Source organism: Notolepis coatsorum, assembly GCF_963971535.1.
Source record: "Notolepis coatsorum genome assembly, chromosome: 4".
Taxonomy (NCBI): Eukaryota; Metazoa; Chordata; class Actinopteri; order Aulopiformes; family Paralepididae; genus Notolepis; species Notolepis coatsorum.
Window position 1 is genome coordinate 177,363,492 of NC_140168.1, and position 23,503 is coordinate 177,386,994.

The 23,503-nt window shown below is 44.9% G+C and overlaps 1 protein-coding gene across 1 annotated transcript; it reads right to left on the reverse strand.

Annotated features, from left to right (window-relative positions):
• Window positions 1-1,640: 1,640 nt before the first annotated feature.
• Window positions 1,641-23,122, reverse strand: LOC311226757 (coagulation factor XIII A chain-like; the record flags this gene model as incomplete). The annotated part of the gene is made up of 7 exons (XM_084312167.1): window positions 1,641-2,477; window positions 8,049-8,185; window positions 12,627-12,787; window positions 18,191-18,481; window positions 19,990-20,143; window positions 21,878-21,966; window positions 22,972-23,122. The coding sequence occupies 7 exons, from the start codon at window positions 23,120-23,122 to the stop codon at window positions 2,336-2,338; spliced, it is 1,125 nt and encodes a 374-aa protein (XP_084168293.1). The 3' UTR covers window positions 1,641-2,335.
• Window positions 23,123-23,503: the final 381 nt, after the last annotated feature.

Sequence of the window (23,503 nt, forward strand, 5' to 3'; positions counted from 1 at the left end):
CTCTTGTATAATGTCCATATGTCCGCCATTTTTCACCAGATTGCGACACGTTTTTGTAGACGTTCACAGAAAGGTAAAGAAACAATATACGTTGTATTTTATGGCAATAACGTTCAGGTTTGTTCGACCCGTGAGATATAATCATGAAAAACGTCAACATTTTTCGCATAGAATATTTTCTGTCGTTTTGACAGTGGCTGGTGTGAGCTGGGTAGTGTAGTTTTATGAAATTTTGCATGTGTGCGAGTGCATTTGTTTGGCTATTGTGTCACAAAGTAAATAAACTCCCTTTGAAATGGTGACTGCTGTGTCATTTGTGTTTAATGTAGACCTTTTTTTATTTGTATGTCAGCTCTTTGACTGCCAGAGTGGAGTGGACTCAACCTTGATGACTTGGACTCGGACTAGGGTAATGGGGATTCGAGACTCGAGGTTTAGTAACTCGACTACAACACTGCCAACAACTGCTTAGTATAATTACTGTACTGGGAGACGACACAAGGACTAACCAATATTTATTAAATAATAAATAACAAACTATAGGCCTAAATACAAAATAAAAAATTAGGCGTGGACTTCCATTCATCAGTGGTGGTGCAGGGTGTTGAGTGGGGTGTGAACCTGTAAAGCCAATGAACCTGTAAAGCCAATGAACCTGGAAAGCCAATGAACCTGTAAAGCCAATGAACCTGTAAAGCCAATGAACCTGTAAAGCCAATTAACCAGTAGACCCAATTAACCTGTAGAGCCAATGAACCTGTAAAGCCAATGAACCTGTAAAGCCAATTAACCTGTAGAGCCAATTAACCTGTAGAGCCAATGAACCTCTGAAGCCAATGAACCTGTAGAGTCAATGAACCTGTAAAGCCAATTAACCTGTAGAGCCAATGAACCTGTAAAGCCAATGAACCTGTAAAGGCAATTAACCTGTAAAGCCAATGAACCTGTAAAGCCAATTAACCTGTAGAGCCAATGAACCTGTAAAGCCAATGAACCTGTAACGCCAATGAACCTGTAAAGCCAATTAACCTGTAGAGCCAATGAACCTGTAGAGCCAATGAACCTGTGAAGCCAATGAACCTGTTAAGCCAATGAACCTGTAAAGCCAATTAACCTGTAGAGCCAATTAACCTGTAAAGCCAATTAACTTGTAGAGCCAATTAACATGTAGAGCCAATTAACCTGTAAAGCCAATTAACCTGTAGAGCCAATTAACCTGTAGAGCCAATTAACCTGTAGAGCCAATTAACCTGTAAAGCCAATGAACCTGTAAAGCCAATTAACCTGTAGAGCCAATTAACCTGTAGAGCCAATGAACCTGTAAAGCCAATTAACCTGTAGAGCCAATTAACCTGTAAAGCCAATTAACATGTAGAGCCAATTAACCTGTAGAGCCAAGCATGCACTTAGCAGCCCAGGCCACCTGGAGAACTGGCGGTGTTCCCAATGTCAAGTCCGGGCCTGGCTGCCAACGTTCTCTTCTTTGTTCTACCTCTGCCTGCCGTCCGTCCGGTTCAGACTAAAAACGTTACACCGACATCGTTTGAATATTCCTCCTGTCTGTGCTGTGTTACGCTACAAAATACTGTTATGTAGAGAAAAAACACCCACACGCACGCACATATAACACACAATCTTACTTTTGTCAATAATTTTGTACTTTTATTTGGATGATATACAGTATAATTTGCATTCTTTCCCAGAGGAAAAACAAACAAAGTCGGTTTTCATATTTAGCAAGCAACATGCCGATATAGAAAGGGCTTTGTTACTTCACTGGAATTTGACTCTCAAGCAGCCAGGAGTAATGCTTATCTAGTATCATGTTGAAATTAAAGAGTTATAGCTCACTAAGGCCTTGGGGTTCTAATCATTCAATCACACCAGTTTTAATCGTACTGGTCTCTAAAAACACAAGACTTCTGAAGCTCTTTGCTCTGGCGTGATTATCAACCCAGGGTTTGTGAGCAGTTCCTTTTAAGCTCATACCAACACAAGCGTGCATCAGTTATTGAAAATAAGTTCAGTGACTGAACCCAATTACTGTGGGTTAAATGACAGAGCTCATTGTGGTCTCCCTACCACAAATCAATAAAGGAATTCAAGGTAGAATAATACTGTATGTAATGCCGCCGAACAGCGACCGAGAGGAGAGTAGCTGTAATTAGTTATCTTCCACCTTTGGTAGCACAGTAATACATGTAGAAGCTCTGACTAATAATAATTACAACAACAACAACAACAACAACAACAACAACAACAACAACAACAACAACAACCAAATATCTTGTACACCCAGAGTCACATAGCTATATAGCAGACTGCATGGTGTTCCTTAGGGCTGGATGGTGATTGAAGCCTGACCAGAGACCTGTCTGAGGGCAGCGCAGTCCAGCGTGGCCATCAGCCTGGTGCGACCAGCCCTCCTGGGGGAGAAGTTCTCCGTCCAGGTCAGACTGGAGCCGGCTGGGAGCAGGCTGGGGAGAGAGACACAGCAGGGGATTGTTTCACAAAGAGGAGTAGCATGTTATTCAGGTGAAAAATTCAACTACTGTATGTCCCAGTGTTCCAGTGGAATGCATATATTTGAAAACTAAAACTTGAATACTTTTGGAATGGTTTTGGAATGTGATTCAGCCGTGCATTTTGGTGATTTTCCTTATTAAATATCAGAAGTTATGTCAGTGATTATGTGAGGGAAAGTTATCTGAAACAGCATAATCCTTTTTTTGTCCTGTGTAGCCACGTGGTGCCTTCAACAACACCCACCCAAACCCAACTCACTGTCCTATCTCTCTCTCTCTCTCTCTCTCTCTCTCTCTCTCTCTCTCTCTCTCTCTCTCTCTCTCTCTCTCTCTCTCTCTCTCTCTCTCTCTCTCTCTCTCTCTCTCTCTCTCTGAGTGCATGGCAGGCTGGGAGTGAGATTGGTGTAGTGATAGGTAGTACGTGGAAGTGGTGTGAGTGCTTCTAAATTTCTATCTTTATAGACATAGGTACAGAGGGGGGAGGAGGGGCGAGAGACGTAGGTACAGAGGGGGGAGGAGGGGCGAGAGACGTAGGTACAGAGGGGGGAGGAGGGGCAAGAGATATAGGTACAGAGGGGGGAGGAGGGGCGAGAGATGCAGGTACAGAGGGGGTAGGAGAGACGCTCAGGAGCGCAGAGCTGGGGGCAGCGCAGGTACAGAAGGGGGGGGGGGGGGGGGCTAACAGGGATACAGGGCCGTTGCTGACTGGAGCTAACAGGGATACAGGGCAGTTACTGACTGGAGCTAACAGGGATACAGGGCCGTTACTGACTGGAGCTAACAGGGATACAGGGCAGTTACTGACTGGAGCTAACAGGGATACAGGGCAGTTACTGACTGGAGCTAACAGGGATACAGGGCCGTTACTGACTGGAGCTAACAGGGATACAGGGCAGTTACTGACTGGAGCTAACAGGGATACAGGGCAGTTACTGACTGGAGCTAACAGGGATACAGGGCAGTTACTGACTGGAGCTAACAGGGATACAGGGCAGTTACTGACTGGAGCTAACAGGGATACAGGGCAGTTACTGACTGGAGCTAACAGGGATACAGGGCCGTTACTGACTGGAGCTAACAGGGATACAGGGCCGTTACTGACTGGAGCTAACAGGGATACAGGGCCGTTACTGACTGGAGCTAACAGGGATACAGGGCCGTTACTGACTGGAGCTAACAGGGATACAGGGCCGTTACTGACTGGAGCTAACAGGGATACAGGGCCGTTACTGACTGGAGCTAACAGGGATACAGGGCAGTTACTGACTGGAGCTAACAGGGATACAGGGCAGTTACTGACTGGAGCTAACAGGGATACAGGGCAGTTACTGACTGGAGCTAACAGGGATACAGGGCCGTTACTGACTGGAGCTAACAGGGATACAGGGCAGTTACTGGAGCTAACAGGGATACAGGGCAGTTACTGGAGCTAACAGGGATACAGGGCAGTTACTGACTGGAGCTAACAGGGATACAGGGCAGTTACTGACTGGAGCTAACAGGGATACAGGGCAGTTACTGACTGGAGCTAACAGGGATACAGGGCAGTTACTGACTGGAGCTAACAGGGATACAGGGCTGTTAACTGACTGGAGCTAACAGGGATACAGGGCAGTTACTGGAGCTAACAGGGATACAGGGCAGTTACTGACTGGAGCTAACAGGGATACAGGGCAGTTACTGACTGGAGCTAACAGGGATACAGGGCAGTTACTGACTGGAGCTAACAGGGATACAGGGCAGTTACTGACTGGAGCTAACAGGGATACAGGGCAGTTACTGACTGGAGCTAACAGGGATACAGGGCCGTTACTGACTGGAGCTAACAGGGATACAGGGCAGTTACTGACTGGAGCTAACAGGGATACAGGGCAGTTACTGACTGGAGCTAACAGGGATACAGGGCAGTTACTGACTGGAGCTAACAGGGATACAGGGCAGTTACTGACTGGAGCTAACAGGGATACAGGGCAGTTACTGACTGGAGCTAACAGGGATACAGGGCCGTTACTGACTGGAGCTAACAGGGATACAGGGCAGTTACTGACTGGAGCTAACAGGGATACAGGGCAGTTACTGACTGGAGCTAACAGGGATACAGGGCCGTTACTGACTGGAGCTAACAGGGATACAGGGCCGTTACTGACTGGAGCTAACAGGGATACAGGGCCGTTACTGACTGGAGCTAACAGGGATACAGGGCAGTTACTGGAGCTAACAGGGATACAGGGCAGTTACTGACTGGAGCTAACAGGGATACAGGGCAGTTACTGACTGGAGCTAACAGGGATACAGGGCAGTTACTGACTGGAGCTAACAGGGATACAGGGCCGTTACTGACTGGAGCTAACAGGGATACAGGGCAGTTACTGACTGGAGCTAACAGGGATACAGGGCCGTTACTGACTGGAGCTAACAGGGATACAGGGCAGTTACTGACTGGAGCTAACAGCAGGGTGCGATCCACGGGGGGAGCTGTGGGAGCCATGGCTCCCTTAGATCAGACATCAGCTCACCTGAATACATGATTTGTGAATCTTTGGGGGGTCTCTAAATTACTGAAAATAAATGCTACTTTTGCCATGCATTTCTCATTTTTCTGTCATTTTCTGTATCATCATCGTGTATAATAATAAACGTATGCTATTTTGGATGTATGATTAATGATTTGCGTGTAGTGGCTACTTACTGGGACATAATTCACGGCATTCTAGCCTTTTGTGGTGTTTACTACATCTCCCATGACCCTTAGCGGGGGATGACGTAGTTAAAGAGAGACAGACGAGTGAAAGTTGAATGGAAGTGTTGTTTGTGCGTAATAAACTAGTGTTTTTGCATCGGAACACGACTCCGTCTACGCTATCATTACTGCATTCCTACATTTGTGACCCTTGGACGTATTTCGGAGATTATATCGAACATGTCAACTGAACAACAGAACGCAGATCGCAGAACTTTGAACGCAGTTTCACTCAAGCTGCGCAGAGTGCCAACGCTTGGTTCGCGCAAGCCGAAGCCCAATTCGCTCTCAGGGATATTACCGCGGATGCCACCTTGTATAGCACATTTCAGCTGCCGCTGCCTGGAAATGTGCTATACAAATAATACTGACTTGACTTGACTTGACAAGTACTACTACGTGGTAGCAGCCCTTACGAATTCAACGGCAGCGAGAGTGGTGAGTTTGCTGGAAAGGGCCGTTACTGACTGGAGCTAACAGGGATACAGGGCCGTTACTGACTGGAGCTAACAGGGATACAGGGCAGTTACTGACTGGAGCTAACAGGGATACAGGGCCGTTACTGACTGGAGCTAACAGGGATACAGGGCCGTTACTGACTGGAGCTAACAGGGATACAGGGCAGTTACTGACTGGAGCTAACAGGGATACAGGGCAGTTACTGACTGGAGCTAACAGGGATACAGGGCAGTTACTGACTGGAGCTAACAGGGATACAGGGCAGTTACTGGAGCTAACAGGGATACAGGGCCGTTACTGACTGGAGCTAACAGGGATACAGGGCAGTTACTGACTGGAGCTAACAGGGATACAGGGCAGTTACTGACTGGAGCTAACAGGGATACAGGGCTGTTAACTGACTGGAGCTAACAGGGATACAGGGCAGTTACTGACTGGAGCTAACAGGGATACAGGGCAGTTACTGGAGCTAACAGGGATACAGGGCAGTTACTGACTGGAGCTAACAGGGATACAGGGATGGTTGCGTGTCTGTTTGTTCACTTCATTCTGTCACAAAAATGTGTAAATTGTCACTAGCGCGCTGACTGTTAGAAGCCTATATTCATTAATATAATATACATCATTAATCTGTTTAATCTATACTCTGCATTGTTTATACGATCCTGTGCGGTGTGCGAAACGAAATTCCAAACGCTAGTTGTTGACGCTTGCGGGCGGCTTGCGTCTAAATCGACAATAAATCGTCTTCTGATTAGAGAAAAACTGCTGCATTTCGTGTGTGAACTGTCCACATGTTGGTGTTCAAGTTTGTCTGTTGTATTGTAAAATATTGATCTTTCAAATGAATGGAAAATCACGAATGATGCGCTTCGCGCATGCATTTAATATGACGTTATTATTATTATTTATCCGACTCCAACCGCACCCCCAAGTATAAATTACTTCCCGCGTGCCTGACCCTCCCCCTCAGTGAGAGAGCCTCCTCTGGGAGTTTTCAGAGCCTCTTCCTCAGGGGGTCCTTGCGGTGTGCCAGGCGGAGAAGGTGCCAGGCGGAGAAGGGCCTTCACCTGTTGTGTCCTGTCCGATGCGCTGGCGGTGTAAAGGGTGGTGTCTCGATGCCACGGCCTCGTTGACCTCACCAGGTCCCTTTTTGTCAGGTCCTGGCTCCTGGACTCTGCGGCAGGCCTGCCTTTGAGTGGTCCATGGGGCTGGGACCTCCTCCGCGCCCACTGCTAAGGCTTCGCCTGCGGGGTCAGGGTTCGGAACAACCCCAACCCCACGAGGTGTGGGAGCGGTAACACAAGCTTATGCTTCGCGTACGTTTCCCTGGTAGCAAGCGGGGCGCGCGGTGGGGTAGTTGCGGGTCCTTCTGTCCAGCGGTTTACTCACCTTGTGCGTTTTTTGGGTGCTGTCCCCTTTTTCGCACAGTCGGGGTCCTGTCACCCCCCCCCCACCCCTCACTAGGAAGGGTGGGGGGGCCCAGACCCTCCCCAGTGTTCTGATGGTTGTAAGGGGACCTCAGCGGGTACATTTGTCGGGCTCTCCGCGTCCCACAGAGCAGAACGAGATACAAGAACGAAATGTAACAAAGGTTATCCTATAACATGAGTTCTTGTGAGCGTTCTGCTCTCACTCACTGAGGACCCCTGATTGTCTTCTGAATGAAGGTCAAGACTCGGGAAGGAAGAAGCACAGTCACACCCCTCGCTTATATGCATAGGCGGGAATGGGCGTGGCCGGACAAGTGAAGGTGTATGTAGCGGAAGCTTTCGAGGTTACAATAGGTAACAATGAGGTCATCCCACAGAGCAGAACGCTCACAAGAACTCATGTAACTAGGGTTATAGGATAACCTTCGTCATGTGTTGTGTGTAGAAGGGCAGCAGTGTTTTTAGCACTGCTTTTATGTGAGATCTCATGTGGTTTTGAGGATGATAACACATGTATGATGTGAGATATAATGTGTATTTATTTAATTGTATTGAATTTGTATTGAGATTATGTAAATAAATGTTTTTTCTAAAAATAAAAAAATAAAGAAATCTCTCTCTCTAGTTTTCTTTCTCTCTCTCACACACACACACACACGCACGCACGCACGCACACACGCACGCACGCACGCACGCACGCACGCACGCACGCACACACACACACACACACACACACACACACACACACACACACACACACACACACACACACACACAGACAGACATACCTGTAATGTTTAAATCTGGGCTCCATTTTCTCTCTCTTTCTTTCCCTCTCTGTCTCTCTTTCTCTCTGTCTCTCTCTTTCTGTCTCTGTCTCTCTGTCCTCACCTGTAATGTTTAACTCTGGGCTCCATGACGCCAGGCCCCTCCATGCGTATGTACACGTCCTCCAGGCTGAAGCTGAAGGGGTTGGTGAACTCAATGGTGGCCAGCATCGGCTCACTCACCCTGGCCGCACCCGTCACCTGCAGCACAAGCACACCACTCATCAGCAGGAATTACAGTACAAATCAAATCAGTGTTGTAGTCGAGTCACAAAATCTTGTGTCTCTCGTCTGAGTCGAGTCTTGAGTCCCCAGTGTTCGAGTCAGAGTCCAAGTCCGAGGCACCAAAGAAGAGCCAGAGTCGAGTCCGAGTCGAGTCCCCGTTGCCCTAGTCCAAGTCCGAGTCCGAGTCATCAAGGTTGAGTCCACTCCACTCTGGCAGTCAAAGAGCTGACATACAAATATAAAAAAGGTCTACATTAAACATAAATGACACAGCGGTCACCATTTCAAAGGGAGTTTATTTACTTTGTGACACAATAGCCAAACAAATGCACTAGCCATCAATATTTGATGCTAAATGATTAGGGCCTACAAAAATAATTATACAAAAATAACTATTTATCAATTAACAAGTCCGAGTCCGAGTCTGCACCTTCTGAGTCCGAATGCAGTCAATGCTCGTGTCCAAGTCCAAGTCGAGTCACAAGTCCTGAAAGTCTGTCCAAAATCAATCATTAGCACAAGATGAAATTGGTGTGTAGAGGAACTGTATGCTCAAGTGGAGCTGATCTGAGAAGAGATCGGCTCACAAGTCACATCGAGGTGTACTGTACTGTATGGTCATGTGAACTGAACAGTGATCCTGGATCAGCGCTATTCGTCGAAGAATGGGAAAAATATGGGCCTGCCTCAAAGATGGCGTCCTTCTGGAGCCTATCCCTTAGTGCACTTGATTGATTGTATTTACGTTGCAACTTAAAAAGAAACACATACTTCTCATACATATCAAGAATCAAGAATAAACACAATAAAGTTAAAAAAAATATATATATATTTCCATTGTGGTCCATAATGGCCGGGGGCATATTTTTACAATACAGCACCTACTGTACATCAAAAAACACCTATCTAAAAATATCTATCAAACTAAGGATAATAGTAAATCCTAAATATCTTTATCCCATGTCAATACCTAGCAAAATCATCATCATCATCATCATCATCATAATCATCATCATCATCATCATCATCATCATCATCATCATCATCATCACCACCATCACCACCAACAACCCCTCAACAACAGCAACAACATCATCAAAAAAAAACTGCACTGTCGGCCTGGGGAGGGTGTAGACTACAACATGCCTCCTCTGATACATGTGGAGTTGCCAGCCGCTGCTTTTCACCTGACAGCGAGGACTTTCACTGCGGGAACGTAACATGCACAGGGATTCACACTATCTCAGGTCCCGCCCCTTCTATCTCAGGTCCCGCCCCTTCTCAGCAGGCGCCTCGACCGACTAGTAGGATTCACTATTGCAACAACTAGGACTCATACCTCAATGGCTTCCCACCCACGAACACTGCCAACTGTGTTCGTATAGGGAAGACTGACCGGGATTTGAACCCCAGGGCCCTCATTTATCAACAATTCTTACAAAGTGTTCTATTTCCGTACTTAAGCACAGAATTTAGAATGTGTGTATGCACAGAAAAATCGGGATTTATCACACGTGCGTACACGCGTCGTACGCACACTCCGTGTTGATAAATACCATTAAGTTCTACGCTCCACGCTCGTGCACGATTTTAAGTATTTGCATATAGAACCGCCCGTAATTAACCATATACGGTAATGGAACACCCCAATGAAATGTGGAAAAGTGGACTAAGCCGAGCGAAGCGTGTTATGGGAGAAATACGAGACAGGCTGACAGACATGTACACGTACGGTGATGTCGGATATGATATCTATTAACTTAAAGACCATATTAACTAATAAAGACTGTGCTGGAATATGACTGCCTTTTTCCGTTTTGTTCGATTAATACCCAGGGATTAAAGTTCTCCTCAATTTTATTCCAAATCGCGACGGATTTTCCATCAATGTTCTACCTGCATATGATTTGTAGAGGCATACAATCTATTTTGATGTCGGTATTAGGTAGCCTATATTACAATAATACGAGAGCATATAAGAACAATGAATCTCACTGCCATGTATGATGTAGCCTATACGCCATGTGTAGCCTGCATATATGTGATCAATACAAACTTGAACTTGAATTCCATCATGTCTGTGTGCGGGAGCTCACAAGGCTGTTGTCACAATGTAAATAAGAACATGCACTGAAAAGTTACAGTATGTAGTTGGTTGATTATTTGTATGACAGTCAGTAAACCCTTGCAGAAAGTATCCGTTTTATTTAATGAATTGAAAACATGCAGCATTGCCTTTCCTCCCGGCATGCAGCAATGAATCAGGCAAATGCGCATCGCAACATTGAGTGGAATCCCTTTCTGTTCACATAACTGCATTTGTGATGGAGCTTTGACAGCTACAGTAACAGTCTATTGCTCGATCCATCTCCAATATCACGATGGACCGTGCCGGTGGCAAAGACCTGAGGGTGGAGAGGACTTGAATGAATCATCATATTTATATCTTGTGTCTGTCCACTATGTTTGTTACTTGAAAGGCGCTATATAAAATGAAGCTATTATTATTATTATTATTGTTATTATTATTATTATCACGTCTGTGCGGGAGCTCACAAATAGACTGTTAGTCTTAGTGAAGTTTCAACAGAGGTAATCTATTCTAACCAACAAATTGAAATAGAAAGCATCTCGTTGTGACCAATCTTATTTGGAAACATGACAGTATTTAGCTTTTTATTTGAAACAATATTTAATCGCGTTTGGAGGTGGCTGTTCTGCGTCTGCCCCCCCCGCCAAACAAGCAGGCCAACCTCTTGTTCGCGCGTGAGCACGTTATAATTACACTGTCGCTATCTTACAATGAACTATAATGAATTACGGGTCATACAGAAGTTGAACACGCCAGTGTTGAAACTAATGCATGGAAGCTTATTTCCGCGTTGCAGTTTGCAGTCTTCATATTCTACCACCGGGCGCCAGGTACGCACGGCCGGAGCTGTGCGTAAATATACAAAGTCCCACACTTTGCTTAGAAACGATCGTACGCACGGGTTACGCACATATCTGTGCGTACGCAACGTTGATAAATGAGGGCCCAGGTCTCTACAGTGTTAGGCAAGTGTTTAGACCTCTACATTACCAAGCCGTTCCTAGTGCTTAGAGCTCTACACTACCCAGCATCTCCTAGTGCTTAGACCTCTACATTATCCAGCCGCTCCAGTGCTTAGACCTCTACACTACCCAGCCGCTCTCTAGTGCTTAGACCTCTACACTACCCAGCCACTCCTAGTGGTTAGACCTCTATACTAACCAGCCTCTCCAGTGCTTAGACCTCTACACTACCCAGCCTCTCCTAGTGGTTAGACCTCTACACTACCCAGCCTCTCCTAGTGGTTAGACCTCTACACTACCCAGCTTCTCCTAGTGCTTAGACCTCTACACTAACCAGCCTCTCCAGTGCTTAGACCTCTACACTACCCAGCCACTCTCTAGTACTTAGACCTCTACACTACCAAGCCGCACCAGTACTCAGACCTCTACACTACCCAGCCGCTCCTAGTGCTTAGACCTCTACACTACCCAGCCGCTCCTAGTGCTTAGACCTGTCTACACTACCCAGCCGCACCAGTACTTAGACCTCTACACTACCCAGCCGCTCTCTAGTGCTTAGACCTCTACTCTACCCAGCCACTCCTAGTACTTAGACCTCTACACTACCCAGCCTCTCCAGTGGTTAGACCTCTACACTACCCAGCCTCTCCTAGTGCTTAGTCCTCAACACTACCCAGCCTCTCCTAGTGCTTAGACCTCTACACTACCCAGCCGCTCTCTAGTGCTTAGACCTCTACACTACCCAGCCTCTCCTAGTGCTTAGACCTCTACACTACCCAGCCTCTCCAGTGCTTAGACCTCTACACTACCCAGCCGCTCTCTAGTGCTTAGACCTCTACACTACCCAGCCGCTCTCTAGTGCTTAGACCTCTATACTACCCAGCCGCTCCAGTGCTTAGACCTCTACACTACCCAGCCTCTCCTAGTGCTTAGACCTCTACACTACCCAGCCGCTCTCTAGTGCTTAGACCTCTATACTACCCAGCCTCTCCAGTACTTAGACCTCTACACTACCCAGCCTCTCCTAGTGGTTAGACCTCTACACTACCCAGCCTCTCCAGTGCTTAGACCTCTATACTACCCAGCCTCTCCTAGTGGTTAGACCTCTATACTACCCAGCCTCTCCAGTGCTTAGACCTCTATACTACCCAGCCTATCCTAGTGGTTAGACCTCTATACTACCCAGCTTCTCCTAGTGGTTATACCTCTATACTACCCAGCCTCTCCAGTGCTTAGACCTCAACCAGCCGCGCTCTTCTCACCCTCTTTAAGGGTTCCCTGCCAGTTGAGCTCCTCCACATTACTGGGTTAAATCATCAGCTCCTGTACAGCGGGAGCATGAGATAATGGTTGAGAGACGGACCTTGATGGAGAGCTTGGGAGCGTGCAGCGTGACGACTTTCATGGCGCTGATGATCTGGCCCGTCTCCCTGACCTTTCCCGTGGCGATGAAGTGCAGGTTGGCCTGCTCCACCAGGTGTCTCATGTAGATGTTAGACTGCACCTCCACCACCTCTCGTTCACCTGGAACACACACACGGTATGTGAATGAATGAATGAATGAAAACTTTATTTAACAGATTGCAGAATGGGTACATTACAGTACGGCTCAATACACACAATTGTTAAGGGGATGCAGACTAGAGAAAGACGTTTGTCTTGTTTACATCAGGGTCCCCCATTTTCAATTCATAGTGACATTTATGACATAGGGACATACATGACATACAGGTATATAGTACTGTTACATTTGTGACATATACGATATGCAAATATACAGTACTGTTACCCATAGATCTTAACAGAGATTATATACATATGATGGGGAGGAGGATGTACATTAGGAGGGGGTGGGTGGGTGGGAGAAAAAATATACATACGGTGGGGAGGAGACTGTGTATTGGGAGGGGGGGGGGGGGGTTGGACATTTACGGTGGCACAGAGTTAGTAAGGTCATGTATAATTCAGATTACCTGACTAGTTATAGTACAGCCTCCACTCACTGTAATGTGATTGTGTATAGGAAAAGCTGCACCTCCTATACTCCCTCCTTCTCCTAGTCCTTATAAACGTTCTCTCTCTTGACCTTTAACCCTAACCTTGCTTCTCCTACCCCCATAAACCTCCTCTCACTCTTGACCTTTAACCCTAACCTTCCTTATCCTACCCCCCCATAAACCTCCTCTCCCTCTTGACCTTTAACCCTAACCCTCCTTCTCCTAGCCCCCCATAAACCCGCTAGCCCTCCTTCTCCTAGCCCTTATAAACCTCTTCTCCCTCTTGACCTTTAACCCTAACCCCCCTTCCCCTAGCCCCCCTTAAACCTCTCCCTCTTGGCCTTTAACCCTTACCCTCCTTCTCATACCCCCACCCCCCACCCCATAAACCTCCTCTCACTCTTGGCCTCTTCCCTTTTGATACAATCTCATTGGTGTCTTTTTCCCATCTTGATAATCCATCTTGTAGTTAGTTGTCTTTTATCAAGTTGCAAAACACATGGGTCTGTACAGTATATATTGCCACGCATTGTCCCTTTAGAGAACGTTAACGTTACCATGTAAATCAAGCTAGCAAGCTAATATACCCCCCTTCCCTCTCTATCGTGTACCTGTACATTAGCTTGTGTGTTGGACACACGTTTCATATGGAGGATTGTCTTTTTTGTTCTTTCTGACAGATATGTTTATCTTTAATTTGGGTTTTCTAAAGGTTTCTGTAACACGGTTGTCATATTTTGTTAGCATGTCTTGACGCTATAGCCTACAAAGTCATGCATGACAGCTATATGTATCAAGCTAGTTTTGACGCCCTTTTGATATAATCCCCCACACGTTTGATTGGAGGATTGTTCTTTCTTACAGAACAGAATAAATATGCCCCCAGCTTCATCCTTGGGTCTGTCATGGTACCAAAGCACCTCAAAGGCTCTAAAAACAAGGCTACAAACATCACAAAACAAACTGGTCAGACTACTGCTTGGTCTTACTCCTAAAACCCACCTTACCCCTGCCCATTTTGACAACCTAGGATGGCTTAGAGTAGACGACAGAGTACCTGCCTTGTCGAGACTTGGCAGATACCAAATGAGTTCCTAACACTCAACCAGGCCACCCCACCAGGCTACACATATCTACAACAACCCTGTGTTGGTAAGCGGGGTGGTGGACTTGCTGTTCTCCATCGTACCTGTTTCAAGGTTAAAGGATAACTCCACTATTTTGGGAAATTAGCTTATTTAACATCTTCCCTGGAGTTAGACAAGAAGATGCATACCTTTTTTGTCTCTGTGCGTGCATTTTAGCTTTGGGAATAGATGCTCCGTTAGCATAGCTTAGCTTCATCACTGGAAGTGAGGCAGGACAGTAGCCTTACAGTGCCTTACAGTGTATTGCAAGGTCTGACATTGACCAAACTTGATATGCATGACCTTGGTGGGCTCTAGGTCAACTCCTGAAAAGGGGGTCAATGTCAGACCTTGCAATCAAAAGTTAGGGGCGCACTGAAATTATGGCAAGGGTTATTAGCCCCCTAACTTTTGATTGCAAAGTCTGACATTGACCCCCTTTTCAGGAGTTGACCTAGAGCCCACCAAGGTCATGCATATCAAGTTTGGTCAATGTCAGACCTTGCAATACACTGTAAGGCACTGTAAGGCTACTGTCCTGCCTCACTTCCAGTGATGAAGCTAAGCTATGCTAACGGAGCATCTATTCCCAAAGCTAAAATGCACGCACAGAGACAAAAAAGGTATGCATCTTCTTGTCTAACTCCAGGGAAGATGTTAAATAAGCTAATTTCCCAAAATAGTGGAGTTATCCTTTAAGGCTGTCCCCACCCCTCCTGCTACATCATTTGAATGCCTTGCCTTCAAACTGCTTGGCCCCCAGCCTGTGCTTGTCATCCTGATCTACCGTCCCCCCCCTCCCTCCCCTGTGTTTATTTCAGAATTATCTGACCTACTCACCTCTGTCAGCTCATCCATCTCCTCAATTCTCCTCCTTGGCGACTTCAACATTCACGTTGACAACATCACCGCCTCCGACGACCTCCTGTCCCTCCTTGACTGCCACAATCTCACCCAGCATGTAGATTTCCCCACCCACACCAGAGGCCACATACTGGACCTGGTGTGTTCCACCGAGACCATCACTCCCTCCAATCTCAGTGGCGTGGACCTCCACGTTGCTGATCATCTTGCCGTCAAGTTCTCAGTTCCTGTCCCCTCCTCCTCTGGCCGCCCACAGCGCCCCATGACGTACAGGAACACAAAAAACATCACCCCCACTGACCTCACCAATGCCCTGAGCTCCCACCTCGCTCATGATCCTCAGCTGCTCTCAACCATTGAGTTGGTGAACACCTACAACACAGCCCTAGCTGCCACCCTGGACTCCCTCGCACCCCTCAAAACCCACACTGTCACATTTACACACTCCGCCCCCTGGTACACCCCTGAGCTCCGCTCCATGAAAGCCAAGGGCCGCCAGTTGGAGAGGCGCTGCAGGAAAACAGGCCTCGCTGTCCATGCCCAGGCCTACTCTGACCACATCATTTCCTACAGACTCGCCCTCACCCAAACCAAGTCCTCCTTCTACTCCGATATCATCTCCAAAGGCCAAGGGAATTCCAAATCCCTCTTCTCCACCATCACCAAACTCCTCAAGCCCCCCGACAACCCCCTCCAGACCACCTCCTCTGATCTCTGCAACAGATTCACGGAATTCTTCCAAAACAAAATCGACGCCATCTACCAGCAGCTCTAGTCTACTCCTGTGTCCCCCACACCTCCGGTTGCTAAACATGACCCTCTGCCCCATCCCACCCACTCCTTTTCATCCTTCTCCCTGGTGGACACCGACTCCATTACGAAGCTGGTGTCGGGCTCTAAATCTTCCACCTGCTCTCTGGACCCTATGCCCACCACCCTGGTGAAGGCTGGCCTGCCTGCCCTCTGTCCTCTCATGGTAGACATCATTAACTCATCCCTGTCCACTGGCTCCGTCCCTGCTGACTTAAAGGTGGCAGCAGTCACCCCAATTCTAAAAAAACCCGGTATGGACCCCGATAACCTCAACAACTTCCGCCCCATCTCAAACCTCCCCTTCCTCAGCAAGGTCCTCGAGCGCGCAGTAGCCGCCCAGCTACAGAGTCACATGGCCTACCATGACCTTTTTATGATTTACCTCCTCCCACTCGGTGACATCATAAGGAAACACGGCCTCCACTTCCACTTCTATGCAGACGACACACAGCTTTACCTCCACACCAAACCCTCGGCCCCCCTTCCTCCCCCCTCCCTCACTGCCTGCCTCCAGGACATAAAAACATGGATGACCACCAATTTCCTTCAACTCAATAGTAAGAAGACCGAACTCATAGTTGTAGCCTCCCCAGCCCTCCTCCAAAAGATCGACCACCTTGTTCTCTCCGTGGATGGCTACTCCATCTGCCCCTCCACAGAGGTAAGGAACCTGGGCGTAATACTGGACTCCACCCTCTCATTTCACCCTCACGTCAAGTCTGTCACCAGATCCGACTTCTTCCACCTCAGAACCATCTCCCGCCTCCGCCCCTCACTCTCCGACACCTCAGCGGAAACACTCATTCACGCCTTCATCACTTCCCGCCTCGACTACTGTAACGGAATCCTTCTTGGTGCCTCCAAGAAGGTTCTGGATCGCTTACAGTACGTCCAAAACTCTGCTGCGAGGGTCCTCACGTGCACCAAACCCTGGCAGCACATCACCCCCACCCTGCAAAAACTCCACTGGCTCCCCATCAACTACCGAATCCCCTACAAGATCCTCCTCCTCACCTACAAATCCCTGCACGGGTTGGCCCCTTCCTACCTGACCAACCTACTCCACCCCTACACTCCAGCATGAGGCCTCTGATCCTCCAACTCCGACCTCCTCACCATCCCCCGCACCAGGCGTTCCACACTGGGAGACCGAGCTTTCGCTGCAGCTGCCCCCAGACTGTGGAACTCCCTCTCCCCCCTCATCCGAGGCTCTGACACCATCAACCTCTTCAAAACCAAGCTAAAAACCCACCTGTTCTCACTTGCCTTCACGCAACACGGCCCCGCTCCCAAGTAGCCCACCCCTGACTTTTTTTTAAGCCACAGATTCCGTTGTTTTGTTTTGTTGTTTGTTTGTTTGTTAATTTCAACCACTTCATCCAATTGGACAGAACTTGCCTCCTTTTTATTTTTTTTATCTCTTATCTTATTTGTTTTTTCTTGTTGTTACCATACACAGATATTTTATGTATTTTATTATATTTTTTTTTTCTATTTTATTTCTTATTTTAATTTTTTTCCATCCTTTTCCTTGTACAGTGTCCTTGAGTCTGAGAAAGGCGCTTCTCTCTTAAAATGCAATCTATTATTATTATTATTATTATTATTATTACAGCATCTTGCAATGGGCCTGGTCTACAAGATACACTACACCACTAAGATACCAATGTACCTGTCGAAATACCCCATCCCCCCCACCCACCCAACTCCGCCAATGTACAGTTTCTTCTCCCTCGAATGTATTTTTATGATCTCTTTTTCTTACACAGTACCGTATATATTTGTATGTCATGTATGTCATAAATGTCTTGATGAATTGAAAATGGAGGACCCTGATGTAAACAAGACGAAAGTCTTTTTCTGGTCTTCATCCTCTTAGCAGTTGTTAGTATTGAGCTGTACTGTATTGTACCCATTCTGCAATCTGTTAATAAAGTTTTCAATCAATCAATCAATCTGTAGTCTAGGCAACACAACACAACGTAGTTTAGTCTACACACACACACACACACACACACACACACACACACACACACACACACACACACACACACACACACACACACACACACACACACACACACACACACACACACACACACACACACCGTGCAAGAACTCCATACTTCTTCCATTCCTGTCTTTGCCCCCTTCGATGGTGACTCTGGGGGTCTTGAACAGGAAGTCGGAGCTGTTGACGCCGGTGTAATACACCACGCTGCCGCAGATGTAGGCGTCCACTGTGCGGCGCTCGTCGCTGAGGTTCTTGAACTCCAGGATCAGCTCGAAGTCGTCCCCCACCTGCACCTCCAGGGAGGGCATGGTCAGCTCGACGTCCGCATCGGGGAGGTCCGACTTGTCGCGCTGGCAGCCGTACTCCTCCGCCTTCTCCAGGACGGTGCGCTCCTCCGTGCTGCCTGGGAGAGAGCATGCAGCGCTGTGGGGTTAGTTCATGAAACTATATAATATACCATATGAACTATATAATATACCATATGAACTATGTAATATACCATATGAACTATATAATATACCATATGAACTATGTAATATACCATATGAACTATATAATATACCATATGAACTATGTAATATACCATATGAACTATATAATATACCATATTAACTATGTAATATACCATATGAACTATATAATATACCATATGAACTATATAATATACCATATGAACTATATAATATACCATATGAACTATATAATATACTATATGAACTATATAATATACTATATGAACTATATAATATACTATATAAACAATATCATATACCATATGAACTATGTAATATACCATATGAACTATATAATATACCATATGAACTATGTAATATACCATATGAACTATATAATATACCATATGAACTATGTAATATACCATATGAACTATATAATATACCATATGAACTATGTAATATACCATATGAACTATATAATATACCATATGAACTATATAATATACCATATGAACTATGTAATATACCATATGAACTATATAATATACCATATGAACTATGTAATATACCATATTAACTATATAATATACCATATGAACTATATAATATACCATATGAACTATATAATATACTATATGAACTATATAATATACTATATGAACTATATAATATACTATATAAACAATATCATATACCATATGAACTATATCATATACTATATGAACTATATAATATACCATATGAACTATATAATATACCATATGAACTATATCATATACCATATGAACTATATAATATACTATATGAACTATATTATATACTATATGAACTATATAATATACTATATGAACTATATAATATACTATATAAACAATATCATATACAATATGAACTATATCATATACTATATGAACTATATAATATACCATATGAACTATATCATATACTATATAAACAATATCATATATTATATGAACTATGTAATATACTATATAAACAATATCATATACCATATGAACTATATAATATACCATATGAACTATATAATATACCATATGAACTCTATCATATACTATATAAACAATATCATATATTATATGAACTATGTAATATACTATATAAACAATATTATATACCATATGAACTATATAATATACCATATGAACTATATAATATACTATATGAACTATATAATATACTATATGAACTATATAAATTATATAATATAGAATATGAACTATATAATATACTATATAAATGATATAATATACTATATGAACTATATAATATACTATATAAACGATAGAATGTACTATATTATTAACTATATTATACTATATAAACAATATTATATTATATATAAACTATGTGTGCCTCTCTCTCTCTCTCACTCTTTCCCTCCCTCTCTCTCCCTCCCCCCATCGCTCTCTCTCTCCCCCCTTTCTCTCTCTCTCACCTTCCGGGAACTTGTACTGGTCAGTGATGTCCCGGCGGGTCTCCAGGCCGGGGGACTTGGTCAGGACCATGCGGCCCACGTGGGCCCGGTTCACCTTGACCGTCTCCATGGTGCCGTCCCGACTCCGGCTGTGGAACACCACATCACTGTTCACCTGGAGGGTAGAGACGAGACCAGTGAGACACCACGTTACTGTTCACCTGGAGAGTGGAGACCGGTGAGACACCACATCACTATTGACCTGGAGGGTGGAGATGAGACCAGTGAGACACCACGTCACTGTTCACCTGGAGGGTGGAGACCAGTGAGACACCACATCACTGTTGACCTGGAGGGTGGAGATGAGACCAGTGAGACACCACATCACTGTTCACCTGGAGGGTCGAGACCAGTGAGACACCACATCACTGTTCACCTGGAGGGTCGAGACGAGACCAGTGAGACCTGCTGACCAGTGAAACCTGCTGACCAGTGAGACCTGCTGACCAGTGAGACCTGCTGACCAGTGAGACCTGCTGACCAGTGAGAACTGCTGACCAGTGAAACCTGCTGACCAGTGAGACCTGCAACCTGCTGACCAATGAAACCTGCTGACCAGTGAGACCTGCTGACCAGTGAAACCTGCTGACCAGTGAGACCTGCTGACCAGTGAGAACTGCTGACCAGTGAAACCTGCTGACCAGTGAGACCTGCAACCTGCTGACCAGTGAGACCTGCTGACCAGTGAGACCTGCTGACCAGTGAGAACTGCTGACCAGTTAGACCTGCTGACCAGTGAGATCTGCTGACCAGTTAGACCTGCTGACCAGTGACCCTTTAAGGGACACGACCCTCTCACATATGAGATAGAATCTTTGAGAACTGAACTCTCTAACAGTGATAGTCATTGCAACCTATGGAGTTAACCCTTTCACTGCCACATTACCAAACGGTTAACCCTTTCACTTCAACAACACAGAAGGTTAACCCTTTCACTGCCACACGACAAAGGGTGTATGAAGTGTGATAGTAAAGGGTTAACCTTCTGTTGCGTGGTAGTCTAAGGGTTAAAGAATATAATATAAAAAGCACATGTCCAAAAACGTACCGTTGTTGAGAGTGATGTCACTTAATCCTTGTGTTGTGTAAATGACAGCACCATGAAATGATGTAGATGAAGAAATAGCAACACCTTGTCTTATAGGGAACTGCTACCTCGTAATTCCATTGAGCTGTCATTAGCACAACACAAGGATGTCCCTGGTGACATCACAGGTGGCCACATTCAAACTAATTCACTCTCAATAACTGTCAAACCCAATGAACGTGTGCAAAACTGTTTAAAGTTTTTGGATGCGTGTGAGATTATGTGCAAAATAAATCAGCATTTACATGTTTTTTTGGTGAAATGCCCCTAATAATGCAAACATGAATTCAATTATGTTGTTTCACATTTCAGTGACCTTACCATGAATAATGAATAAATTCCGCACACGTAAAAAGCTTCGTACGACGTGTTCAGTCTCACTGCAGACCAATGATTCTATCCATACAGGGTGAGAATAAATATATATATATATATATATATATATATATATATATATATATATATATATATATATATATATATATATATATATATATATATATATATATATATATATATATATATATATATATATATATATATATATACATACCCATACATAAAAATATGGGTATTGATCTATAATAAACACCAGGGAGCCTTTCAATTCATTACTTGTCAATTTGTGGCTATTATCTTGCACTTGGTTTTATAAATTAGTCGGATGTGTGCCTTTCATCTCCGTTTGCTTCATAACCTTCCCAGCCATGATTGATAAAAAAAGAAAGAAAGTAAGTTACTGTATAGTTGAATGATATTCACCTCAGCAAACACAAAGGCTGCGTCGAACGGGAAACATATCTGCCCGTGTTTGATGGCCTGAACTGAGGCAGGACCACACCTGTACATCCCTGGGGGGAGAATAAACAAACGTGGTCAATTCTACACAGGTTTGTCAGGAGGAATACAAATGATACTATAATCAAGACAAAAGGCGTGTGTGTAAGTAAGTAAGTATAATAAAACTTTATTTATATAGCGCCCTTCTCAGCACAAGTGCACAGCAGTAGCGTAATTTCAGTAAATGCCAAGGTATGGCAAGGGAGGGGGTGGGGGGTGTGAAGGGGGGGGGGCCTCTTGGTGGATTCTTTTGGTCAAATCAGTTGTGCAATAGTCAATTTTGGTGAGTTGTTACTATACAATTCATTAATAACATTAATGAACAAAGGAGACACCTACAGTATGTAAGTAGTAAACCTATTTATTTTATTCCAGTCGATCATAATGATCATCATATTACCAAGCACTCACTGCGCTCGAGAGAAAGAGAGAGAGTGAGAGAGAGAGAGAGAGAGAGAGAGAGATTTTGATTTTATAAAAAACTAAATTTTTTACTAAAACTACAAATGATGCAACAAACCGTTCAAAATTAAAATACTCTACAACTCAACAAAAACAAACAAAAACAAACAAAACAAAAAACAAAACAAACAAACAAACACAAAAAACAAAAACAAACAAAAAAAATCAATTAGGGACAACGATGCTGAAACTGAACCAAATTGTCATTTGAATTTTCTCCCATGGAAAAAAAAATAACTCTAAACGATCTAAAGTTCTGGGTGCATCAGAGAGAGAGACACCGGAGAGGCACTGTAGAAACCGTAGTCCTGAGAAGAGCGTCTCTAGCTTCACCTTTCCCCGTGTGGTACAACACATCAGGCCTTTGTGCGTGTCCGACAGACTCCAGTCAAAGCCTATCCCGTCAGCTGACCTTCCTCCTTCAGCCTTATCATGTATGCTCCTACCGTCCACCAGTTGTATATCACATGGCATCGATGATGTCAGGGGCCGAAAACAGAGCAGGGGGACCGAGATGCACTCTGGACCGACATCCTTGTTAGACAGTTTGTTACCCTCGCCACCCCGTCCGCGGCCGCCTTTTCCTTCCTGGTTCAGATGCCGCTCCAACATCACCTCCCACTCCCCCGTGCCAAGACTGGCAGCCCCCAGTGACTTCCCATCGAGCAGACTGATTCGAGAGCTCAAAGCCCTGATGAAACCCATTCCGAACATAGGGTAGAAATTAACACTTTGATCACCATGGGTTAAATTCATAATTTATCAACCCTAGCCAGCTCTATTTGTCTATGGAGAAGTTCCCCTTCTGTGCAGGGCTATACCTTTTTAAATTCTATTGCTAAATTGCCATTATTATGGCCCATTCAATGTCCTATATGTATTGTTCAGGGTGTAGCAACATTAAACTTTTTCATTCACATATTCATACTAAAATATGGTCTATAGTATAAGTATGTTTTTATCGTTTTCTGCAGCTTTCTCCAGAACTTGATTTATAGCTCCAAATGCATTATATTGATGATGAAATACAGTTTGATAGCAATCGGCGCAAGATAAAAAATTTCAACTGGACGTGGTTCTAGAAGT